This window comes from Dendrobates tinctorius, unplaced genomic scaffold, assembly GCF_039654945.1.
Source record: "Dendrobates tinctorius isolate UK_male_01 unplaced genomic scaffold, ASM3965494v1 ptg000004l, whole genome shotgun sequence".
Classification (NCBI taxonomy): Eukaryota; Metazoa; Chordata; class Amphibia; order Anura; family Dendrobatidae; genus Dendrobates; species Dendrobates tinctorius.
This window is the reverse complement of record NW_027361672.1, coordinates 10,536,967-10,559,527: the sequence shown is the minus strand read 5'-3', so window position 1 is coordinate 10,559,527 and position 22,561 is coordinate 10,536,967. Positions and strand designations below refer to the sequence as shown.

Below are 22,561 nucleotides of genomic sequence, written 5' to 3'. Positions count from 1 at the left end.
ACTTGCCATCTCCACAGCAGGGGAACAGCTGGCAGTGCTGAACTCCACTAACACTTGAACGAATGTGTTTGGCTCTGTGGAGACGACACTTCTGAACACCAACTGACGCTGTTGGAGCCCAGGATTAGGCGAGGAGCAGGCTGGGGCCTGTTGTTTTTGGCAGGTGAAGGCAGCAGGAGACTTGCCATCTCCACAGCAGGGGAACAGCTGGCAGTGCTGAAACCCACTAACACTCGAACGAATGTGTTTGGCTCTGTGGAGACGACACTTCTGAACACCAACTGATGCTGTTGGAGCCCAGGATTAGGCGTGGAGCAGGCTGGGGCCTACTGGATTTTGGCAGGTGAAGGCAGCAGGAGACTTGCCATCTCCACAGCAGGGGAACAGCTGGCAGTGCTGAAACCCACTAACACTCTAACGAATGTGTTTGGCTCTGTGGAGACGACACTTCTGAACACCAACTGACGCTGTTGGAGCCCAGGATTAGGCGAGGAGCAGGCTGGGGCCTGTTGTTTTTGGCAGGTGAAGGCAGCAGGAGACTTGCCATCTCCACAGCAGGGGAACAGCTGGCAGTGCTGAAACCCACTAACACTCGAACGAATGTGTTTGGCTCTGTGGAGACGACACTTCTGAACACCAACTGACGCTGTTGGAGCCCAGGATTAGGCGTGGAGCAGGCTGGGGCCTACTGGATTTTGGCAGGTGAAGGCAGCAGGAGACTTGCCATCTCCACAGCAGGGGAACAGCTGGCAGTGCTGAAACCCACTAACACTCTAACGAATGTGTTTGGCTCTGTGGAGACGACACTTCTGAACACCAACTGACGCTGTTGGAGCCCAGGATTAGGCGAGGAGCAGGCTGGGGCCTACTGGATTTTGGCAGGTGAAGGCAGCAGGAGACTTGCCATCTCCACAGCAGGGGAACAGCTGGCAGTGCTGAACCCCACTAACACTTGAACGAATGTGTTTGGCTCTGTGGAGACGACACTTCTGAACACCAACTGACGCTGTTGGAGCCCAGGATTAGGCGAGGAGCAGGCTGGGGCCTGTTGTTTTTGGCAGGTGAAGGCAGCAGGAGACTTGCCATCTCCACAGCAGGGGAACAGCTGGCAGTGCTGAAACCCACTAACACTCGAACGAATGTGTTTGGCTCTGTGGAGACGACACTTCTGAACACCAACTGACACTGTTGGAGCCCAGGATTACGCATGCCGCATGCAGAGGCCAATGGGCAGCGGTTTTTATGGAGGTTGTGGACTACTACTGATTCTAACCATGCTCCACTTAGGCCTCTGGCTCCACTGTCTCTACTATTTACCCTGGCCTCCAACCCCGCCAGCTACATCTCTGAAGTGGCGTCAGCACAATCTACACTTGTTCCTGTGTTACTGGTGCTCAGTCCCGTCAGTTGATCCCCTGATGTTTGTCCGGCAAGTTCGCCAGCTCTGTCCTCATTCCCACTACTGGTTATGGGAATGTGGACAGAGCAGGAGACCTTGCCGGACACACATCAGGGGATAAACTGATGGGACTGAGCCACAGGAACACAGGAACAAGTGTAGATTGTGCTGACGCCACTTCAGAGATGTAGATGGCGGGGTTGGAGGTCAGGGGAAATAGTAGAGACAGTGGAGCCAGAGACCTAAGTTGGGCACGGTTAAAAATCAGTAGTGGTTTGAATGTTGATGGAGCTGGTGACTTTGCCGTCCACACTGCAGGGGATCAGCTGGCATTACTGAACCCCACTAACACAGGAGCTAGTGTGTTTCTCTGTGCAGACGACACATCTGAGCGACAACTGGCTGTGTTGAAGCTCAGGGATTATAGTTCAGGTGGTAGAAAAATGAACACACCAGCAGACCTGGATACAGTTGCCAACCACTAATTTAGTCTGTAAGAGGAATGGCAAAGTCTTTGGAGATCCAGGCCTTGTTCATTTTCAGAAAAGTCAGCCGGTCAACATTATCGGAAGATAGTCGCGTGCGACGGTCTGTTAGTACACCACCTGCGGCACTAAAGACACGTTCCGATAATACACTGGCAGCAGGGCAAGCCAGCACCTCCAATGCATACTGGCTAAGCTCTGGCCATGTATCCAGCTTAGAGACCCAAAACTTGAAGGGGGAAGAGCCATCTGGGAGTACAGCGACAGGGCAAGACATGTAGTCTGACACCATCTGACGGAAGCGTTGCCTCCTGCTGACTCGAGGCGTCGCTGATGGTGTAGACAATTGTGGTGGACACACAAAACTTTGCCACATTTGGGCCATAGTGGTCTTGCCTTGTGCTGCGGCGCTGCCTCTGCTCCCTCTTTGTGCAGAGTTTCCTCCACTGCCTCGACGAACAGAGCTGCTTTTTAAAGCACTAGCAACAATGCTGTCGGGTGGAATGGAAAACATTATGGACTGCACCAGTGACTCTTCGTACTCCCGCATTTTACGCTCCCGGTTCAACGTTGGTATGAGCCTTTGTACGCTGTCCCGGTAGCGAGGATCTAGGAGGGTGTACACCCAATAATCAGCCGAGACGAGAATGTGGGCGATGCGGCGGTCGTTTCTCAGGCACTGCAGCATGAAATCAACCATGTGCTGCAGACTCCCAACTGCCAAAGAACCGCTGTCCCCTGTTTGAGGCGTGACCTCGGCCTGCTCTGCATCACCCCACCCTCGCTGTACATACTGAGTAGAGGTTTGTGTACCTCCCTCCTCTGGAGAGATGTCTTCCTCCTCCATCGACTCCTCCTCATCCTCCTCACAAAGTGTCCCCTGCCTAGGCCTTTGTGAGGAAACACGTAGCGCAGACTGTCCAGAAGCAGATGGCATTTGTGACTCCTCATCCTCCACCTCTTCCGAAACCTCATCCCTTAGTGCTTGCAGTGTTTGTTGAAGCAGGCAGATAAGGGGGACAGTCATGCTGACTAGTGCATCATCTGCACTCGCCATCCGCGTGGATTCATCGAAGGCACGCAAAACGAGGCAGATGTCCTTCATAGAGGCCCACTCAATGGTGCTGAAGTGTGAACGGCGCACAGTGCGACTTGTTTGCGCCTGATGCAGCTGGTACTCCATGACTGCTGCCTGCTGCTCACACAACCGCTCCAACATATGTAACGTTGAATTCCACCGGGTGGGTAGGTCACATATGATGCGATGTTCCGGAAGGCCAAATCGTCGCTGCAGAGCAGCGAGGCGCGATCTTGCCGTGCTGGAACGTCGCAAGTGAGCGCACTCTATGCGGACCTTGTGCAACAGTGCATCAAGATCCGGATAGTCCCTCAGAAAGCTCTGCACGAGCAAGTTAAGAACATGTGCCAGACATGGGATGTGTGTGAGGTTGCCTAGGCCAAGAGCTGCCACCAGATTTCAGCCATTGTCACACACTACCAAGCCCGGCTGGAGATTCACTGGCCCAAACCACACATCGCTCTCCAGCTTGATAGCATTCCAGAGCTCCTGCGCTGTGTGGCTTCGATTCCCCAAAGAAATTAATTTGAGTACAGCCTGTTGACGTTTGGCCACGACTGTGCTCATATCGGTCGTAACAGGCTCCTGCTCTGCTGTTTCTGAGGAACTTGAGTAAGAGGAGGAGTCTATGTGTACAGACTGGAGTCCTGCAATCCGTGGCGTTGGAAGAACACGTACAGCGCCACTCTCCAGATCCGTACCCGGCTCCACAACATTGACCCAGTGGGCAGTGAGGGAAAGGTATCGTCCCTGTCCATGGTTACTGGTCCACGCATCGGTGGTCAGGTGGACCTTGCTACTAACGGCGTTTAGTAGCGCATGTTTTATTTTGCCCTCAACATGTTTCTGCAGGGCAGGGACGGCTCGCCTGCTGAAATAAAAGCGGCTGGGCACGTTGTATTGGGGGACTGCCAATGCCATTAAGTCCCGGAAGGTGTCAGTGTCCACCAGCCTGAATGACAGCATTTCAACTGCCAGAAGTTTGGCAATGCCAGCATTCAGAGACTGTGCTCGGGGATGGTTTGCCGAGTAAGGGCGCCTTTTATCCCATGCCTGTGCTACCGATGGCTGTGATGGATGGGAACGTGCTGCTATGGGTGTAATCTGACAGGGTCTCCGGACAACAGTGGCAGAGGTTCTTCCTTGGCGATCCTGTGAGGAAGCCGAACCAGCAGTGTGTGAGCTGGAGGAAGTGGCCCCAACACGAACTGAAGAGGTGGTAGGTGGTGCTGTACGTTGGCCTACGTCTTCAGGGTGTCTCTGCAACTCCAACTCGTACTTGGTGCGCACATGTTTCCACATATTTGTGGTATTGAGGTTGCTGACATTTCTCCCTCTTTTGACTCTCTGATGACACAGCTTGCATTTGACAAAGCAAATGTCATCTGCAACTGTGTCAAAAAAGGACCACGCACTGCAACTCTTGGGAGCGCCCGGTTTGCCTTTGGAATGAGGAATGCTCCTAACGGGTGCCGAAGTGGAGGGTACAGGCAACCAAGTCTTCCCCCTCCCTCTGCCTCCTGTTTTGGCCGGTAGGGGAATCTCTTCCTCCGAGCTGCTCCCACCACCTTCCTGTTCCTCACGCCATGATGGGTCAAGGACCTCATCATCTTCCCTCCCCTCTTCAAACAGCTGCTTCTCCGGGGTTGTCTCGCCAGCACCGTACGCACCAGAAAGTGGCAACTGAGTCTCGTCATCATCTGATGCGTACTGAGGTGTGCTGACCATAGGCACTGGCCCACTCGCCTCTTCAGATTCAGAGGGACAAAGAAGTTGCGCATCACTGCATACTCCCTCTTCTTCACATTCAGGAATGCTGCTTGGCTGGCCCCCTCTTTCCAAGCCAACAGATTCCGAGAACAGAAGTAGAGACTGTGATGGCTCCTGTCCATGTCTCTCTGACTGCCTGGGCATTTTGGCAGGTGGTGAAGAGACAGATGGTTGCTCTTCGGTGCTCTGACCCTGAGAGGATGCGGAAGTAATTGAAGTCGATGCGTTAGCTGCCATCCATCCGACAACGGCTTCAATTTGTTCCTCCCGCAGCAGTGGGGTACGTTGAGGTCCTACAAAGCTGCGCATAAAGGACTGTTGCCTGCTAAAACTGGGGGATGCTGATCCACTGGTGCCCGCAGCAGGCCCAGAATCCCCACGTCCTCTACCTGTAGAATCCCCACGTCCTCTCCCTGCAGAATCCCCACGTCCTCTCCCTGCTGAAACTCCACGCCCACGCGCCTTACTCCCTGCCTTCTTCATCTTGCAAGACTGCTTAAGATAGGCAGAAAAGTACAAAGGGGGGCCTTAGTGTGCTTATTCCTGAACAGCTGGTTACAGGTACAAGAAACACTAATTTTATGAAGTGTGTGTGTGTGGACTACACTTTAATAGGAGCTGATGTGGCCTACACAAGTTCCAAATGTAGTGTTTGGTGAACTTTTTTTGTGGTTTCTTTGTTGGAAACAAACTCAAAGTATGTGAACAAAGAATTGAAACTGATAGTATCACCAACTTTTTGGAGCTATTACAATGCAGGCAGGTAACCTACAATGCAAAAGATGAGGCTCCAAAAAAATTGGGTAATACTAATCTGGCTGCGCCGGCAGGGCACAAGCCAGAAAAAAAGGCTCCTCTATCTACTCCTATATAGTGTTTGCAACCAACCAATGTTGATGGATACGGATGGATGCACACTAATAGGAGAAGAAAAAATGAGCTGCACTCAAAGACAAATATGTGTGAGGCAGTGACGCACGTTGAGCGTCCTACAACCAGACGTAGCTGCAGGACACTCTACTCAGCGTGAGCTGCACTCACACACAGTCAGAGACCTCTCAGACAGCCGTCAACAGTGCAGCTAAGTGGGCACTGGCACTGACAGGCTGCAGAAAGGCTCCGCTGTGTACTCCTATATAGTGTTTGCAACCACCGTAGATGGAGACGGATGGATGCACACTAATAGAAGAAAAAATGAGCTGCACTCAAATAAAAATATGTGTGAGGCACTGACGCACGCTGAGCGTCCTACAGCCAGACGTAGCTGCAGGACACACTACTCAGCGTGAGCTGCACTCACACACAGTCAGAGACCTCTCAGACAGCCGTGAACAGTGCAGCAAAGTGGACACTAGCACTGAAAGGCTGCAGAAAGGCTCCGCTGTCTACTACTAGTGTTTGCAACCAACGTATATGGATACGGATGGAAGCACACTAGATTGAAATTATGTAAAAAATGCAGCTCAAAAAATAAAAGATGTATGAGGCAGCAGTGATCACACTGGGTGGCCTACAGCCTGACGTGGCTACAGGACCCACTCCACAGCGTGAGCTGCACTCACACAGCCCTTGCAGACAGCTGTGAACACTGCTGCTAGGGCAAAGAAGGCTACAGTGGTGGTTTATGTAGCCTGGGTAAAGCACTAGATGTTTGGTGGAATCGCTATTTCTAACTGTCCCTCACAGTCTTCTACAGCAGCCTGTCCCTAACTGAATTCACAGCAGAGTGACCAGAAATGGCGGCTGCGGTGGCTTTTATAGTGCATCATGACATCATTTCGGCAGCCAATCACAGCCATGCCAATAGTTAACATGCCTACATGCCTAACAGGATGTGCCCACACTTCGGAGGATTCCCATTGGCTTAATCAAAGCAAGCAGGCTCATAGCATGATGGGAACTTCCGATTCCGATTCCGGAATCCGATATGACAAAAGTATCGGAAGTCCGTATCGGAATTCCGATACCGCTAATATCGGCCGATACCCGATACTTGCGGTATCGGAATGCTCAACACTACTGATGATGTTTCTCTAAAACAGCAGTCCCTTCTTACCTCAGCTGAGGGAGGAGTGAGGGGTCTGGCAGACTCCTTTATAACATCTACTGAGTATTATTATTATTATTATTATGCATTTATATAGCGCCATTTATTCCATGGCGCTTTACATGTGAAAAGGGGAAATAAAGACAAGCACAATAAACATGTGTAAGACAAGGGACACACAAGTACAGAAGTTGAGAGGACCCTGCCCGCGAGGGCTCACAGTCTACAGGGATGGGTGAGGATACACTAGGAGAGGGTAGCGCTGGTTGTGCAGTGGTTGAGTATCAGTGTCAGACCCTAGTAGAAGCAATGTGCATGGCAGATCTGTCACTATTCCCTGCGACATTCTCCTCCGCCAGAAGCTCTCAAGGATCTGATTTGTAAGATGTATCTGTATTTTATCCCTTTATTTTATTCTATTTTGCCTGTATGTTTTTGTGTTATTTCACCTTTTGTGACCTTTCTAAGCTCTATACTCTTTTGTATAGTAAATCTAAAAGTAATAAGTTTGTTCTTTGCTAAACAAACCCACAAACCCTAAAGGGGAGTATAACCTGGTTGTGTTACCCTATGTATGGCAGAGTGCAAGAAAGGTACCAATCAGGTGCTCAGGGAAGCTGGGTGGCGTGTGTGCTAGTTTGCGACCCAGTGCAAATGTGGTGCCCCCAGGAGTATGGTCGCCACAGTGGCATTACCTTCCTCCTAGGGAGGGTGATGTCATGCTTGGAAGCAATGAAGGATCTCTCTGTCAGGTAAATCCAGCACACTGCACAGTTCCCACTCCAGGTCAGCAGAAGGAGCTCTGAGCTCAAACTGCTGAGGAGCTGCTCTCTGTGGCCAGGAAAGGGAAGTTAGTGGAGTTCGTGTGGAGAGATGAGCTGGAAGATTGAGCTGAAGTCAGGTTCACTTCAAGCTGTAGCGCCTTCTCCGGAGTCCGGTATCCGAGGTTGTATGGATGCTGATGGTCCTGCAGCAAAAACCGGAGGAACAAGAGGCTGTAATTGCTCTGTCCCCAACTAAGACTCGGAGGCACAGCAGCAACGTGTGTGATCCAGAAAGAGGAGGCTACGGCTGCCTGCCATACGAGGGGAGTTCTAAAAGAGAGCAAGCAAAGGAACTTCAGTGTAACACAGAACTGCAAGTACCTCAGATAAGCGCTAGGAAGGAGACTACACCACCCATCTGCATAGAGAGATTCCTAAGTTGCTTCCAGGCTGATTAACTCCTGTTCCACCTGTAATCTGGATTCTGGACTGCACGTACAAAGCAAAGTAAAAGTAAAGGAAACTGCACCCTGTTGTGTCATTGCCTTCTTGCTGCAACCCCTTCAGCACTGCTACATCTCTGTACCTAACACTACACCCTCTTCCTCAACATCTATTACTACTGACCTGGGACTACAGCTCTACCTTTGGGGAGCTATCACATCTTTGCTGCCTTATACCATCTGTCCCAGAGGATCTGCCTGCAGTGTCGGCTTAACCCCTTCATTGCCAAGCACCACAGGTGGAGTCACGTATCATCTACCTATAAACTTTATTTGGCTACGTTTCACCCCTTTTGAATGGACGCCCAGGGCCATGGACAGGATCACCGCCACCGTGACACATCCCTCTGAGACACAGGCCCGGTGCCGAGTAACCCCACAGCCCTGGGGGCGATTCACAGACGTTTTACTGGTCAGTGATGGCAGCGAAAAGTGCAGTGTGGATGTGAGAACTCTCGGTGGAGCTTTGTCAGTGAGTGGGGTGAGAACTGTTTGTGGGGTGAGAACTGTCTGTGGTTTGTTGCGAGGGAGTGGTGTTGTGAGTTCATTTTCCCCTTCACCATTGAGGTCTGACAAACTCCCTCTTCTGGTGAAGGAAAATAGTGAGGCTGATTACAAAGCACCTGAGCAGAATGATGATGACTGGGTGACTGGAATTGCTGACTGGATATAAGGCAGCTGACGCCCTTCTGCCTTGCGGGTGATTACTCTGCGGGATTCTTGGAGACCAGTCTGATTCCTGCTCCTCAAAAGCTACGTTTTCTGCTCTACTTTTTGCATTTGTGTTTTGGTTTTGTCTTGCCTTGTTTTTCTGGACTTCTGCCTTTCCCTGCTGGGTGAGCTGAATTCCTTTTTGCTCTGTCTTCAGATAATACCTGAGTACTGATATAGTTTTTTGAAGCCTAGCGTCTTCAGGGCTTTTTTCCCAATCAGTCTGTTGGCTCTTGTTTTTGAGAGGGTTTTGGCGGATTGCAGACAGCAGCTTTTCTATTCTGTCCTATTTAGTTAGCTTGGGCCCCATCATTTACTCAGCCTATCTTTCTATCTGTGTGTTTTTTCATCTTGCTTCACCGTCATTATATGTTGGGGGCTGCCTATTGCTTTGGGGTCTGCTCTGGGGCAGTTTAGATTTCCCTTTCTGTCTTTAGGCTATGTAGTTCTCCGGCTGTGATCGAGGGGTCTAGGGCACCGTAGGAACCTCCCACGGCTACTGCTAGTTGTTGTTGTTAGGTTCAGGGGTCTGCAATCCGATAGCTGCCAACTTCTCTGGTTTTCTGGACTTAGCTAGTATTTCTGTTTTTGCCTCCTACGGTGACTCACTCATAACAGAGTGGAGTGAGAACTGTCTGTGGAGCATTGGCAGAGAGTGGGGTGAGAACTGTCTGTGGGGTGTTGTGAGTGAGGTGAGAACTGGCTGTGGGGTGTTGTGAGTGAGTGAGGTGAGAACTGTCTGTGGTGTGTTGCGAGGGAGTGGAGTGAGAACTGTCTGTGGAGCATTGGCAGAGAGTGGGGTGAGAACTGTCTGTGGGGTGTTGCGAGTGAGTGGGGTGAGAACTGTCTGTGGGGTGTTGCAAGTGAGTGGGGTGAGAACTGTCTGTCAGGCATCACGAGTGGGTGGGGTGAGGTCTGTGGAGCGTTGTGTGGTCAGAACTCTCTATGGGGCGTTGCCAGCGAGTAGAGTGAGAATGGTCTGTGGTGCGTTGCCAGCGAGTTGGGTGAGAACTGTCTGTGGGGCATTGCCAGAGAGTGGGGTGAGAACTGTCTGTGGGGTTTTGTGAGTGAGTGGGGTGAGAACTGTCTGTGGGGTGTTGAGAGTGAGTGGGGTGAGAACTGTCTGTGGGGTTTTGTGAGTGAGTGGGGTGAGAACTGTCTGTGGGGTGTTGAGAGTGAGTGGGGTGAGAACTGTCTGTCGGGCGTTGCGAGTGAGTGGGGCGAGGTCTGTGGGAAGTTACAAGTTAGTGGGATGAGAACTGTCTTTAGGGCGTTGCCAGTGAGTGGTGTGAGAATTATCTGTGGAGTGTTAACAGCGAGTGCGGTGAGAACCGTCTGGGGTGTTACCAGCGAGTGGTGTGAGGACTGTATGTGGGGTGTTACCAGTGAGTGGGGTGAGAACTGTCTGTGGGGTGTTGCGAGTGAGTGGGGCGAGGTCTGTGGGAAGTTACAAGTTAGTGGGATGAGAACTGTCTTTGGGGCATTGCCAGTGAGTGGTGTGAGAATTATCTGTGGAGTGTTAACAGCGAGTGCGGTGAGAACCGTCTGGGGTGTTACCAGCGAGTAGGGTGAGAACTGTCTGTGGGGTGTTACCAGTGAGTGGGGTGAGAACCGTCTGTGGGGTGTTACCAGTGAGTGGGGTGAGAACCGTCTGTGGGGTGTTACCAGCGGTTGGGGTGAGAACCGTCTGTGGGGTGTTATCAGCGGTTGGGGTGAGAACCGTCTGTGGGGTGTTATCAGCGGTTGGGGTGAGAACCGTCTGTGGGGTGTTATCAGCGGTTGGGGTGAGAACCGTCTGTGGGGTGTTACCAGCGGTTGGGGTGAGAACCGTCTGTGGGGTGTTACCAGTGAGTGGGGTGAGAACCATCTGTGGGGTGTTACCAGCGGGTGGGGTGAGAACCGTCTGTGGGGTGTTACCAGCGGTTGGGGTGAGAACCGTCTGTGGGGTGTTACCAGCTGTTGGGGTGAGAACCGTCTGTGGGGTGTTACCAGCGGTTGGGGTGAGAACCGTCTGTGGGGTGTTACCAGCGAGTGGGGTGAGAACCGTCTGTGGGGTGTTACCAGCGGTTGGGGTGAGAACCGTCTGTGGGGTGTTACCAGCGAGTGGGGTGAGAACCGTCTGTGGGGTGTTACCAGCGAGTGTGGTGAGAACCGTCTGTGGGGTGTTACCAGCGGTTGGGGTGAGAACCGTCTGTGGGGTGTTACCAGCGAGTGGGATGAGAACAGTCTGTGGGGTGTTACCAGCGGGTGGGGTGAGAACCGTCTGTGGGGTGTTACCAGCGGGTGGGGTGAGAACAGTCTGTGGGGTGTTACCAGCGGTTGGGGTGAGAACAGTCTGTGGGGTGTTACCAGCGGTTGGGGTGAGAACAGTCTGTGGGGTGTTACCAGCGGTTGGGGTGAGAACAGTCTGTGGGGTGTTACCAGCGGGTGGGGTGAGAACCGTCTGTGGGGTGTTACCAGCGGGTGGGGTGAGAACCGTCTGTGGGGTGTTACCAGCGGGTGGGGTGAGAACAGTCTGTGGGGTGTTACCAGCGGTTGGGGTGAGAACAGTCTGTGGGGTGTTACCAGCGGTTGGGGTGAGAACAGTCTGTGGGGTGTTACCAGCGGGTGGGGTGAGAACAGTCTGTGGGGTGTTACCAGCGGGTGGGGTGAGAACAGTCTGTGGGGTGTTACCAGCGGGTGGGGTGAGAACAGTCTGTGGGGTGTTACCAGCGGTTGGGGTGAGAACCGTCTGTGGGGTGTTACCAGCGAGTGGGGTGAGAACCGTCTGTGGGGTGTTACCAGCGGGTGGGGTGAGAACCGTCTGTGGGGTGTTACCAGCGAGTGGGGTGAGAACCGTCTGTGGGGTGTTACCAGCGAGTGGGGTGAGAACCGTCTGTGGGGTGTTACCAGCGAGTGGGGTGAGAACCGTCTGTGGGGTGTTACCAGCGAGTGGGGTTAGTGACAGTTCGGTGGTCGTGTTTGATGACAGCAGTAACACTAGTAATAATAGCAATGACAGGGTCACTGCTGGTGTAGATAACACCCGATGCACCTGGTGATACAGGGAATAATACCAGTGCTCCCACTCCCACTGGGGATCTCCCACCTGGTAACAATCCCACCAGGACTGATGCCCCTCTGTACATAACGACCCCAGTCCCGTCCGCAGCGCAATGCATGCGTTCACACGGGAGGGGGCGTGCCAAGTCGCGCATCACGTGGGCAGACTTGTGCGGTTGCCCTGGCGACCACGTGAAGCATCACGAAGCGGCGAATTGTAGCGCTGTGGGAGGGAGGCGGCGGTGCGGGCTCCTCGGTATAACGCTGACGGGGGCCGGAGCCCAGTACAACAGGTGTGGTCGGAGGAGGGCGCAGCAGGTGGCAGCAGGCGCTGTACAGTGGGCACAGGAGGCGCTTGGGTGTAGTGATGTGACTTGGCAGAGGTCACACGGAGCACAGCGGGCACATGCAGGAGGGCAGCCCTGTCTCGCCACCACTGTCCCACTCACCGCTTGGAAGGATGCAGCCAGCGCCTGTGGCAGCCAATGGGGGGCGCAGTCTGGCCCCCCTAGCGCAGCAGCCCGCAGTGAAGGCGGTGCACGTGTACCGGAATGGGGACCCCTTCTACCGGGGCCGCCGCATGCTGATCCACGAGAAGAGGGTGGGCACGTTTGATATCTTCCTGAAGGATGTCACTGGCAGGGTGCAGGCGCCATTCGGGGCAGTGCGGAACATCTACACCCCAAAAAGTGGCCACAGGGTCACCTCCCTGGAGGACCTGCAGCCCGGGGAGTGCTACGTGGCCGGAGGGAAGGAGACGTTCAAGAAGCTGGAGTAAGTATGAAGTGCCAAATACTCCACAGCATGGGCATCCAGCAGGGCACAGTGGGGGCAGACTGGCACAGGGTGTGACTAGTACTATGTGATGTCCGGGGCAGGAGGGTCAGTAATATATGGTGGGTGGCAGACTGGCACCGGGTGGTGACTAGTACTATGTGATGTCCCGGACAGGAGGGTCAGTAATATATGGTGGGTGGCAGACTGGCACCGGGTGGTGACTAGTACTATGTGATGTCCCGGACAGGAGGGTCAGTAATATATGGTGGGTGGCAGACTGGCACCGGGTGGTGACTAGTACTATATGATGTCCGGGGCAGGAGGGTCAGTAATATATGGTGGGTGGCAGACTGGCACCGGGTGGTGACTAGTACTATGTGATGTCCGGGGCAGGAGGGTCAGTAATATATGGTGGGTGGCAGACTGGCACCGGGTGGTGACGAGTACTATGTGATGTCCGGGGCAGGAGGGTCAGTAATATATGGTGGGTGGCAGACTGGCACCGGTTGGTGACTAGTACTATGTGATGTCCGGGGCAGGAGGGTCAGTAATATATGGTGGGTGGCAGACTGGCACAGGGTGTGACTAGTACTATGTGATGTCCCGGACAGGAGGGTCAGTAATATATGGTGGGTGGTAGACTGGCACCGGGTGGTGACTAGTACTATGTGATGTCCGGGGCAGGAGGGTCAGTAATATATGGTGGGTGGTAGACTGGCACCGGGTGGTGACGAGTACTATGTGATGTCCGGGGCAGGAGGGTCAGTAATATATGGTGGGTGGCAGACTGGCACAGGGTGTGACTAGTACTATGTGATGTGCGGGGCAGGAGGGTCAGTAATATATGGTGGGTGGCAGACTGGCACCGGGTGTGACTAGTACTATGTGATGTCCGGGGCAGGAGGGTCAGTAATATATGGTGAGTGGCAGACTGGCACAGGGTGTGACTAGTACTATGTGATGTCCAGGGCAGGAGGGTCAGTAATATATGGTGGGTGGTAGACTGGCACCGGGTGGTGACTAGTACTATGTGATGTCTGGGGCAGGAGGGTCAGTAATATATGGTGAGTGGCAGACTGGCACCGGGTGGTGACTAGTACTCTATGATGTGTCGGACCGGAGGGTCAGTAATATATGGTGAGTGGCAGACTGGCACAGGGTGTGACTAGTACTATGTGATGTCCGGGGCAGGAGGGTCAGTAATATATGGTGAGTGGCAGACTGGCACCGGGTGGTGACTAGTACTCTATGATGTGTCGGACCGGAGGGTCAGTAATATATGGTGAGTGGCAGACTGGCACCGGGTGGTGACGAGTACTATGTGATGTCCGGGGCAGGAGGGTCAGTAATATATGGTGGGGGGCAGACTGGCACCGGGTGGTGACTAGTACTATGTGATGTCCTGGACCGGAGGGTCAGTAATATATGGTGAGTGGCAGACTGGCAGCTGGTGGTGACGAGTACTATGTGATGTCCGGGGCAGGAGGGTCAGTAATATATGGTGGGTGGCAGACTGGCACCGGGTGGTGACTAGTACTATGTGATGTCCCGGACAGGAGGGTCAGTAATATATGGTGGGTGGCAGACTGGCACCGGGTGGTGACGAGTACTATGTGATGTCCGGGGCAGGAGGGTCAGTAATATATGGTGGGTGGTAGACTGGCACCGGGTGGTGACTAGTACTATGTGATGTCCGGGGCAGGAGGGTCAGTAATTTATGGTGGGTGGCAGACTGGCACCAGGTGGTGACTAGTACTATGTGATGTCCCGGACCGGAGGGTCAGTAATATATGGTGAGTGGCAGACTGGCACCTGGTGGTGACTAGTACTATGTGATGTCCGGGGCAGGAGGGTCAGTAATATATGGTGAGTGGCAGACTGGCACCTGGTGGTGACGAGTACTATGTGATGTCCGGGGCAGGAGGGTCAGTAATATATGGTGGGTGGCAGACTGGCACCGGGTGGTGACTAGTACTATGTGATGTCCCGGACCGGAGGGTCAGTAATATATGGTGAGTGGCAGACTGGCACCGGGTGGTGACGAGTACTATGTGATGTCCGGGGCAGGAGGGTCAGTAATATATGGTGAGTGGCAGACTGGCACCTGGTGGTGACTAGTACTATGTGATGTCCGGGGCAGGAGGGTCAGTAATATATGGTGGGTGGCAGACTGGCACTGGGTGGTGACTAGTACTATGTGATGTCCCGGACAGGAGGGTCAGTAATATATGGTGGGTGGCAGACTGGCACCGGGTGGTGACGAGTACTATGTGATGTCCCGAACCGGAGGGTCAGTAATATATGGTGAGTGGCAGACTGGCACCTGGTGGTGACTAGTACTATGTGATGTCCGGGGCAGGAGGGTCAGTAATATATGGTGGGTGGCAGACTGGCACCGGGTGGTGACTAGTACTATGTGATGTCCGGGGCAGGAGGGTCAGTAATATATGGTGGGTGGCAGACTGGCACCGGGTGGTGACTAGTACTATGTGATGTCCGGGGCAGGAGGGTCAGTAATATATGGTGGGTGGCAGACTGGCATCGGGTGGTGACTAGTACTATGTGATGTCCGGGGCAGGAGGGTCAGTAATATATGGTGGGTGGCAGACTGGCACCGGGTGGTGACTAGTACTATGTGATGTCCCGGACAGGATGGTCAGTAATATATGGTGGTTGGCAGACTGTCACCGGGTGGTGACTAGTACTATGTGATGTCCGGGGCAGGAGGGTCAGTAATATATTGTGAGTGGCAGACTGGCACCGGTTGGTGACTAGTGCTATGTCATGTCCCGGACAGGACGGTCAGTAATATATGGTGGGTGGTAGACTGGCACTGGGTATGACTAGTACTATGTGATGTCCATGGCAGGAGGGTCAGTAATATATGGTGGGTGGCACTCTCGCATAGGGTGTGACTAGTACTATGTGATGTCTAGGGCAGGAGGGTCAGTAATATATGGTGGGTGGCAGACTGACACCGGGTGGTGACGAGTACTATGTGATGTCCGGGGCAGGAGGCTCAGTAATATATGGTGGGTGGCAGACTGGCACCGGGTGGTGACGAGTACTATGTGATGTCCGGGGCAGGAGGGTCAGTAACATATGGTGGGTGGCAGACTGGCACCGGATTTTGACGAGTACTATGTGATGTCCGGGGCAGGAGGGTCAGTAATATATGGTGGGTGGCAGACTGGCACCTGGTGGTGACTAGTACTATGTGATGTCCGGGGCAGGAGGGTCAGTAATATATGGTGAGTGGCAGACTGGCACCTGGTGGTGACGAGTACTATGTGATGTCCGGGGCAGGAGGGTCAGTAATATATGGTGGGTGGCAGACTGGCACCGGGTGGTGACTAGTACTATGTGATGTCCCGGACCGGAGGGTCAGTAATATATGGTGAGTGGCAGACTGGCACCGGGTGGTGACGAGTACTATGTGATGTCCGGGGCAGGAGGGTCAGTAATATATGGTGAGTGGCAGACTGGCACCTGGTGGTGACTAGTACTATGTGATGTCCGGGGCAGGAGGGTCAGTAATATATGGTGGGTGGCAGACTGGCACTGGGTGGTGACTAGTACTATGTGATGTCCCGGACAGGAGGGTCAGTAATATATGGTGGGTGGCAGACTGGCACCGGGTGGTGACGAGTACTATGTGATGTCCCGAACCGGAGGGTCAGTAATATATGGTGAGTGGCAGACTGGCACCTGGTGGTGACTAGTACTATGTGATGTCCGGGGCAGGAGGGTCAGTAATATATGGTGGGTGGCAGACTGGCACCGGGTGGTGACTAGTACTATGTGATGTCCGGGGCAGGAGGGTCAGTAATATATGGTGGGTGGCAGACTGGCACCGGGTGGTGACTAGTACTATGTGATGTCCGGGGCAGGAGGGTCAGTAATATATGGTGGGTGGCAGACTGGCATCGGGTGGTGACTAGTACTATGTGATGTCCGGGGCAGGAGGGTCAGTAATATATGGTGGGTGGCAGACTGGCACCGGGTGGTGACTAGTACTATGTGATGTCCCGGACAGGATGGTCAGTAATATATGGTGGTTGGCAGACTGTCACCGGGTGGTGACTAGTACTATGTGATGTCCGGGGCAGGAGGGTCAGTAATATATTGTGAGTGGCAGACTGGCACCGGTTGGTGACTAGTGCTATGTCATGTCCCGGACAGGACGGTCAGTAATATATGGTGGGTGGTAGACTGGCACTGGGTATGACTAGTACTATGTGATGTCCATGGCAGGAGGGTCAGTAATATATGGTGGGTGGCACTCTCGCATAGGGTGTGACTAGTACTATGTGATGTCTAGGGCAGGAGGGTCAGTAATATATGGTGGGTGGCAGACTGACACCGGGTGGTGACGAGTACTATGTGATGTCCGGGGCAGGAGGGTCAGTAATATATGGTGGGTGGCAGACTGGCACCGGGTGGTGACGAGTACTATGTGATGTCCGGGGCAGGAGGGTCAGTAATATATGGTGGGTGGCAGACTGACACCGGGTGGTGACGAGTACTATGTGATGTCCGGGGCAGGAGGGTCAGTAATATATGGTGGGTGGCAGACTGGCACCGGGTGGTGACTAGTACTATGTGATGTCCAGGGCAGGAGGGTCAGTAATATATGGTGGGTGGCAGACTGGCAACGGGTGGTGACGAGTACTATGTGATGTCCGGGGAAGGAGGGTCAGTAATATATGGTGGGTGGCAGACTGGCACCGGGTGGTGACTTGAATATGTACTATTTCTATTCTGCTGGCTTGTACTATTACTCCAGTATGTATTTCCAGTGCAACAAGTCACAAGTCCATAGTGGAGCAAGGCACAGATAGTCAGTCTGGGCTGTGGACACAGGCTCACTCCACTACCACCTATCTATACATGACCTGGCTATGACAGCTTGTTTGCTCCTGGAATGAATGCCCTACCAACTACCTAGGAAGATTTACTGGGATTTACTGCCTACTGTTTCTATGGAAAGTGCGCTTGGAAATTGTGATGTATAAGGCTATGTGCACACGTATGCAGAAAATTTCTGCATGAAAACAGGACTCCTTCCCAGAAAATGTACGTTTGTTTCAGTGTGTTTTCTGCGCAAAAAAAGTGCATTTTTTATGCGTTTTTTTTCCGCGTGTCCCCAGACACACAGAAAATAGCAAGAAATGTGGAATTTTCCGCGAAATTAATGAGCATGCTGCGTTTTTTTCCGCGATGCATTTTTTCGCGGAAAAAAACACATCAATATGCACAGAAAGTCCGGAATTCATTAAAATGAATGGGATGCTTTTAAGCGTTTTTTAAAAGCGTTTTATTTGGTAAAAACGCAACAAAACGCAACGTGTGAACACAGCCTAGGGCTCTTCATATCAGGCGTGAACTTTTCTTTTGTGCTAGCAGTCAGTAAGAGCAGTCCGTGTGGCCGATGTGACTCCAGGAGAGGAGACTTCCCAGAGAAATGGTGGTTGTTTGTTTCATGGATATTGTTTGTTGGTATTTCATTGTAAAAGTATGAAAGGCGTTTACTCCCTGCGGCCTGTCCACTCCTCCATGGGAATAGGTCAGGGCCAAGGTGGGATTATGGCAGCCCTGGCATACAAACCTGCCCACATATTGTATCCCAAAAAACAGTGCCCACACACAACAGGAAATAAAAGTGGAATAGATATACATCTAATTATATTGTCAGGAAGATTCTTTTCAGGCTTGCAAACTCCACTACTCCCAATAATACTGCCACACATATAGGTCGTATAGTGGTCAGATACCAGGTCAAAGGAGGCGCTCTGCAGAGGATTGTCACAGCACAGACTGTACAGGAGAACACATCACTGCTCCGGCCAATCACAGACACCATATGGAACAACTTATCCAGCGGCTATAAATGTGGATTGTACCGCTAGATTCTCCAGCATCTACCTAGAGTTTAGGAGACCGTCCATCTGCATCTGCTGTCAGAGGAAAGGTATTGGAGAAGAGCTGAGCATGGAATAACTCCAGAGAATCATCAAATACTATAGTGCTGCACAAAATATATCCCCAACAGCGCAGCACCAAACACATGCCACAGTGCAGCTATAAATACTTCCCCAACAGCGCAGCACCAAACACATGCCACAGTGCAGCTATAAATACTTCCCCAACAGCGCAGCACCAAACACATGCCACAGTGCAGCTATAAATACTTCCCCAACAGCACCAAACACATGCCACAGTGCAGCTATAAATACTTCCCCAACAGCGCAGCACCAAACACATGCCACAGTGCAGCTATAAATACTTCCCCAACAGCACCAAACACATGCCACAGTGCAGCTATAAATACTTCCCCAACAGCGCAGCACCAAACACATGCCACAGTGCAGCTATAAATACTTCCCCAACAGCACCAAACACATGCCACAGTGCAGCTATAAATACTTCCCCAACAGCGCAGCAAAATATATTGCCCCAGTATCGCCAAACACCAGAGTGCAGCTATAAATACTTCCCCAACAGCACCAAACACATGCCACTGTGCAGCTATAAATACTTCCCCAACAGCACCAAACACATGCCACTGTGCAGCTATAAATACTTCCCCAACAGCACCAAACACATGCCACAGTGCAGCTATAAATACTTCCCCAACAGCACCAAACACATGCCACAGTGCAGCTATAAATACTTCCCCAACAGCACCAAACACATGCCACAGTGCAGCACTAAATACTTCCCCAACACCACCAAACACACGCCACTGTGCAGCACTAAATACTTCCCCAACGGCACCAAACACATGCCACTGTGCAGCACTGAATATCTCACAAGCAGCTCCAAATTCCCCTGCAGCAGTGTCAAATACCAAAGTGCACTGAATCAGCGCCAAAGATCACAGTGCATCATTGTTCCCCTTCCATACTAATAGTAGCATTATTGCTCCCATTTTTACCTCTCCTCCACTGTTAGCATTATTGTCCCCTTTCCACCTCTACTGATAGCATTATTTCTGCCCTCTCTACCCCTCCACTACTGTTAGGATTATAGCCCTCCTTCCCTTCCCACCTACTGGTCATATTATTATTTCCTCTCTTTCAACTCCTCCCCTACTAGTAGCATTATTGCTCTCATTCCCACCCCTTCCCCACTGGTAATTTTATTGTCCTCTTTCTTACCACGCCCCCTATGGCAGAATTTTGTCCTCTATGTCCAGTATCATCCTCTTCTCACTCCTCCCCCACTCAACCTTAAACCGGCCTTCCCGCCCCCTAGCAGCAGCAGCAGCTCCAAGCACAGGTGATGATACTGCAGATGGGATGGAGAGTGTCAGGAGAGCTTGATAGGCTTCTCTCTTCCCTCTTCTCCTATCCATAATGTGTAGGCTGTAGTTTCTAGCTGGAAGAAGGCTGAATGTACTGTGCTCATGTGACCTTGAGGCCACTATAGGGTCTTCTGGTCTTTCAGTTTTGAAGACCACACTAATAATACAGGGCTGGCATTGTCAGCACAGTCTCTACTTTCTCTGTGCAAGCAGCCTCCTGACTGACTAGCCCACTGGGAAAATACCCAGTAGGGCTGATTACCAGCCTTGGCCTGGATCACTTCCTGTTCACATCAGGTTTATGAATACACTAGCTGAAGAGCCCGACGCTGCCCGGGCATAGTAACTAACTCTGGTTAGTTATAACAAATTATAATTATCCTCCATCCCATAGTCCCGAGCCCATATACCCATCATACATATCAACGATCCCATAGTCCCGTGCCCATATACCCATCATACATATCCTCCATCCCATAGTCCCGTGCCCATATACACATAATACATATCCACGATCCCATAGTCCCGTGCCATATACCCATCATACATATCCGCCATCCCATAGTCCCGTGCCCATATACCCATCATACATATCCGCCATCCCATAGGCCCGTGCCCATATACCCATCACACATCCTCCATCCCATAGTCCCGTGCCCATATACCCATCATACATATCCGCCATCCCATAGTCCCGTGCCCATATACCCATCATACATATCCTCCATCCCATAGTCCAGTGCCCATATACCCATCACACATCCTCCATCCCATAGGCAACCATTATGACATCATAATGAGCGGTGGGGCTTGCAACCTATGATGAATCAGCGTCGCCACGACAACCATTATGACATCATAATGAGGGGCGGGGCTTGATACACACACACTTTTTCCCCATTATGTAGATAGGGGCAAAATTGTTTGGCGAATTGGAATGCGTGGGGTTAAAATTTTGCCTCACAACATAGCCTATGACGCTTTCGGGGTCCAGACGTGTGACTGTGCCAAATTTTGTGGCTGTAGCTGCGACGGTGCGGATGCCAATCCCGGACATACACACATATATACACACATACATACATACACACATACACACACTTGAGCTTTATATATTAGATTTAACAGAGGCTATCACAGACGCCATACAGTAGTAGTGTTCAACCATAAGTGCCTGTGATACAAAACTTTTTTTTTCATGTATACACTTTTGCTGAATGACATTGAATGGATTAGTGTAGAATAGGAGCCGATCTGTGACACCTGGTGGCAGCCACTAAACAGGGTGACAGAGTGGTGGTGTTACGCTCCATGCACTCTTTACATCTGGCCTTTGCAGGCGCTATCAACAGCTGGTAGGCGGGAGTGCTGCGTGTCAGACCCTGACCAATCTGACAGTGAGGATTTTTCCAAAGAATAGGTCATCAGTATCACAGTGGTGGAAGCCTCTCCTTCAAAGGGCTGTCTGAACTTCTTAAATCTGGAAAATTACAATATTTCTTAAAAAAAGTCACTTTACTAGAATTTTTATTGTTTGCTGCTCATTAGCTAGATAACTGGCCACCGTCACAGTCTGTCAGTGGTGGCTGGTCCTAGATAAGGAGCCCAGTGCTTAGAAGCTCTTTGTTGTAGAACCTGCTAGCACTCAACCTGTCCAACTTCACTGTCCTGCACTCGTCAGAGATAAATCTGGCTCTACTAGCCGCATTGGACAGCGCTCAGTTTGGGCCAGCATCACAAATATGTCACTGGTCTCAACGTGCAGTCATCAATCACTGCCACCCAACAGGCAGAAAGCCAGAAGACGGGGGAGCAGCGGTGTTCTCCTGAAGAACATGAGACAACCACTTTAACGTCTCAGTCACGTATTTTACATCAGTAAAATGAAACCAAAAAAAATCAAACTGGATGCAAAAAAAGAGAAGTAAAAATCTGTCCATTATACAGTATTCCACCTAAAGTTTGGACCCATTCTTGGTTCTGGCTTCAAAATCCTGAGCGTATCTGCGTTGTGTGAATAAGGTGATACTCCAGGCAGAATTTGCAACCATTATGCTGGAATATGAATAGGGTTTTTAATGCATCGTTCATATTCTCCAGAAAACAATTTTGGGCACTACTGACAGCCCCTCACAGTTTAGAATTCATATTGGTGAGGACTTTGTGGTGTAAACGGCCCATGTGGCCTGCAGAACTTCAAGAAAGCAAGCCAAGGCCAGGTCCGCATGTCAACGTCGGGGAAATTTTAGTTGCAACTTTTTTCAAAATCCACAGGAGACTTGCGTAATGTAAATCCTGACCATGTACACGTACCCCTACCGGATATGTACAATGCAGTACATTCAAGTGTATGTCATGCACAGTGACGAAATTCATGAAGACAAAGTCTTTTTTTCCTCAGTGCAATTTTTTTGGGGGAAATCAGGAGGCCCCCATACGTTTTAGGACAGACGTAGCAGTTAGGAAGGAGAGGGTGGAAAAGTGTTTGTGATGCACGGTTATATGAGATGGTCGATTAGGAGACCAAAATGCTCTTCAGTGTCTGGAATGGCTGCTAGTAGGGGAGCGTCCATCCCACGTATCTGTTTATCAGACATAGGTCCATATTTCCAATAATGGCATAGCCGCTACTAAACGGTGACAAATAGAAGGGCCTCTTCAAACAAATGATCTGTGGGA

At 51.6% G+C, this 22,561-nt stretch overlaps 1 protein-coding gene across 3 annotated transcripts in view; it reads left to right on the top strand.

Moving 5' to 3' along the window:
* Nucleotides 1-11,911: 11,911 nt before the first annotated feature.
* DCDC2 (doublecortin domain containing 2) overlaps nucleotides 11,912-22,561 on the top strand; it is a 249,578-nt gene continuing 238,928 nt past the window's right edge. For 2 of the 3 annotated variants that reach the window (XM_073566123.1, XM_073566121.1), the window contains exon 1: nucleotides 11,912-12,573. In XM_073566123.1, the coding sequence (XP_073422224.1) occupies nucleotides 12,206-12,573 (368 nt within the window). In that variant the 5' untranslated portion in view covers nucleotides 11,912-12,205. The remainder of the gene's footprint in view (nucleotides 12,574-22,561) is intronic. The other variant, XM_073566122.1, reaches the window with a different exon arrangement.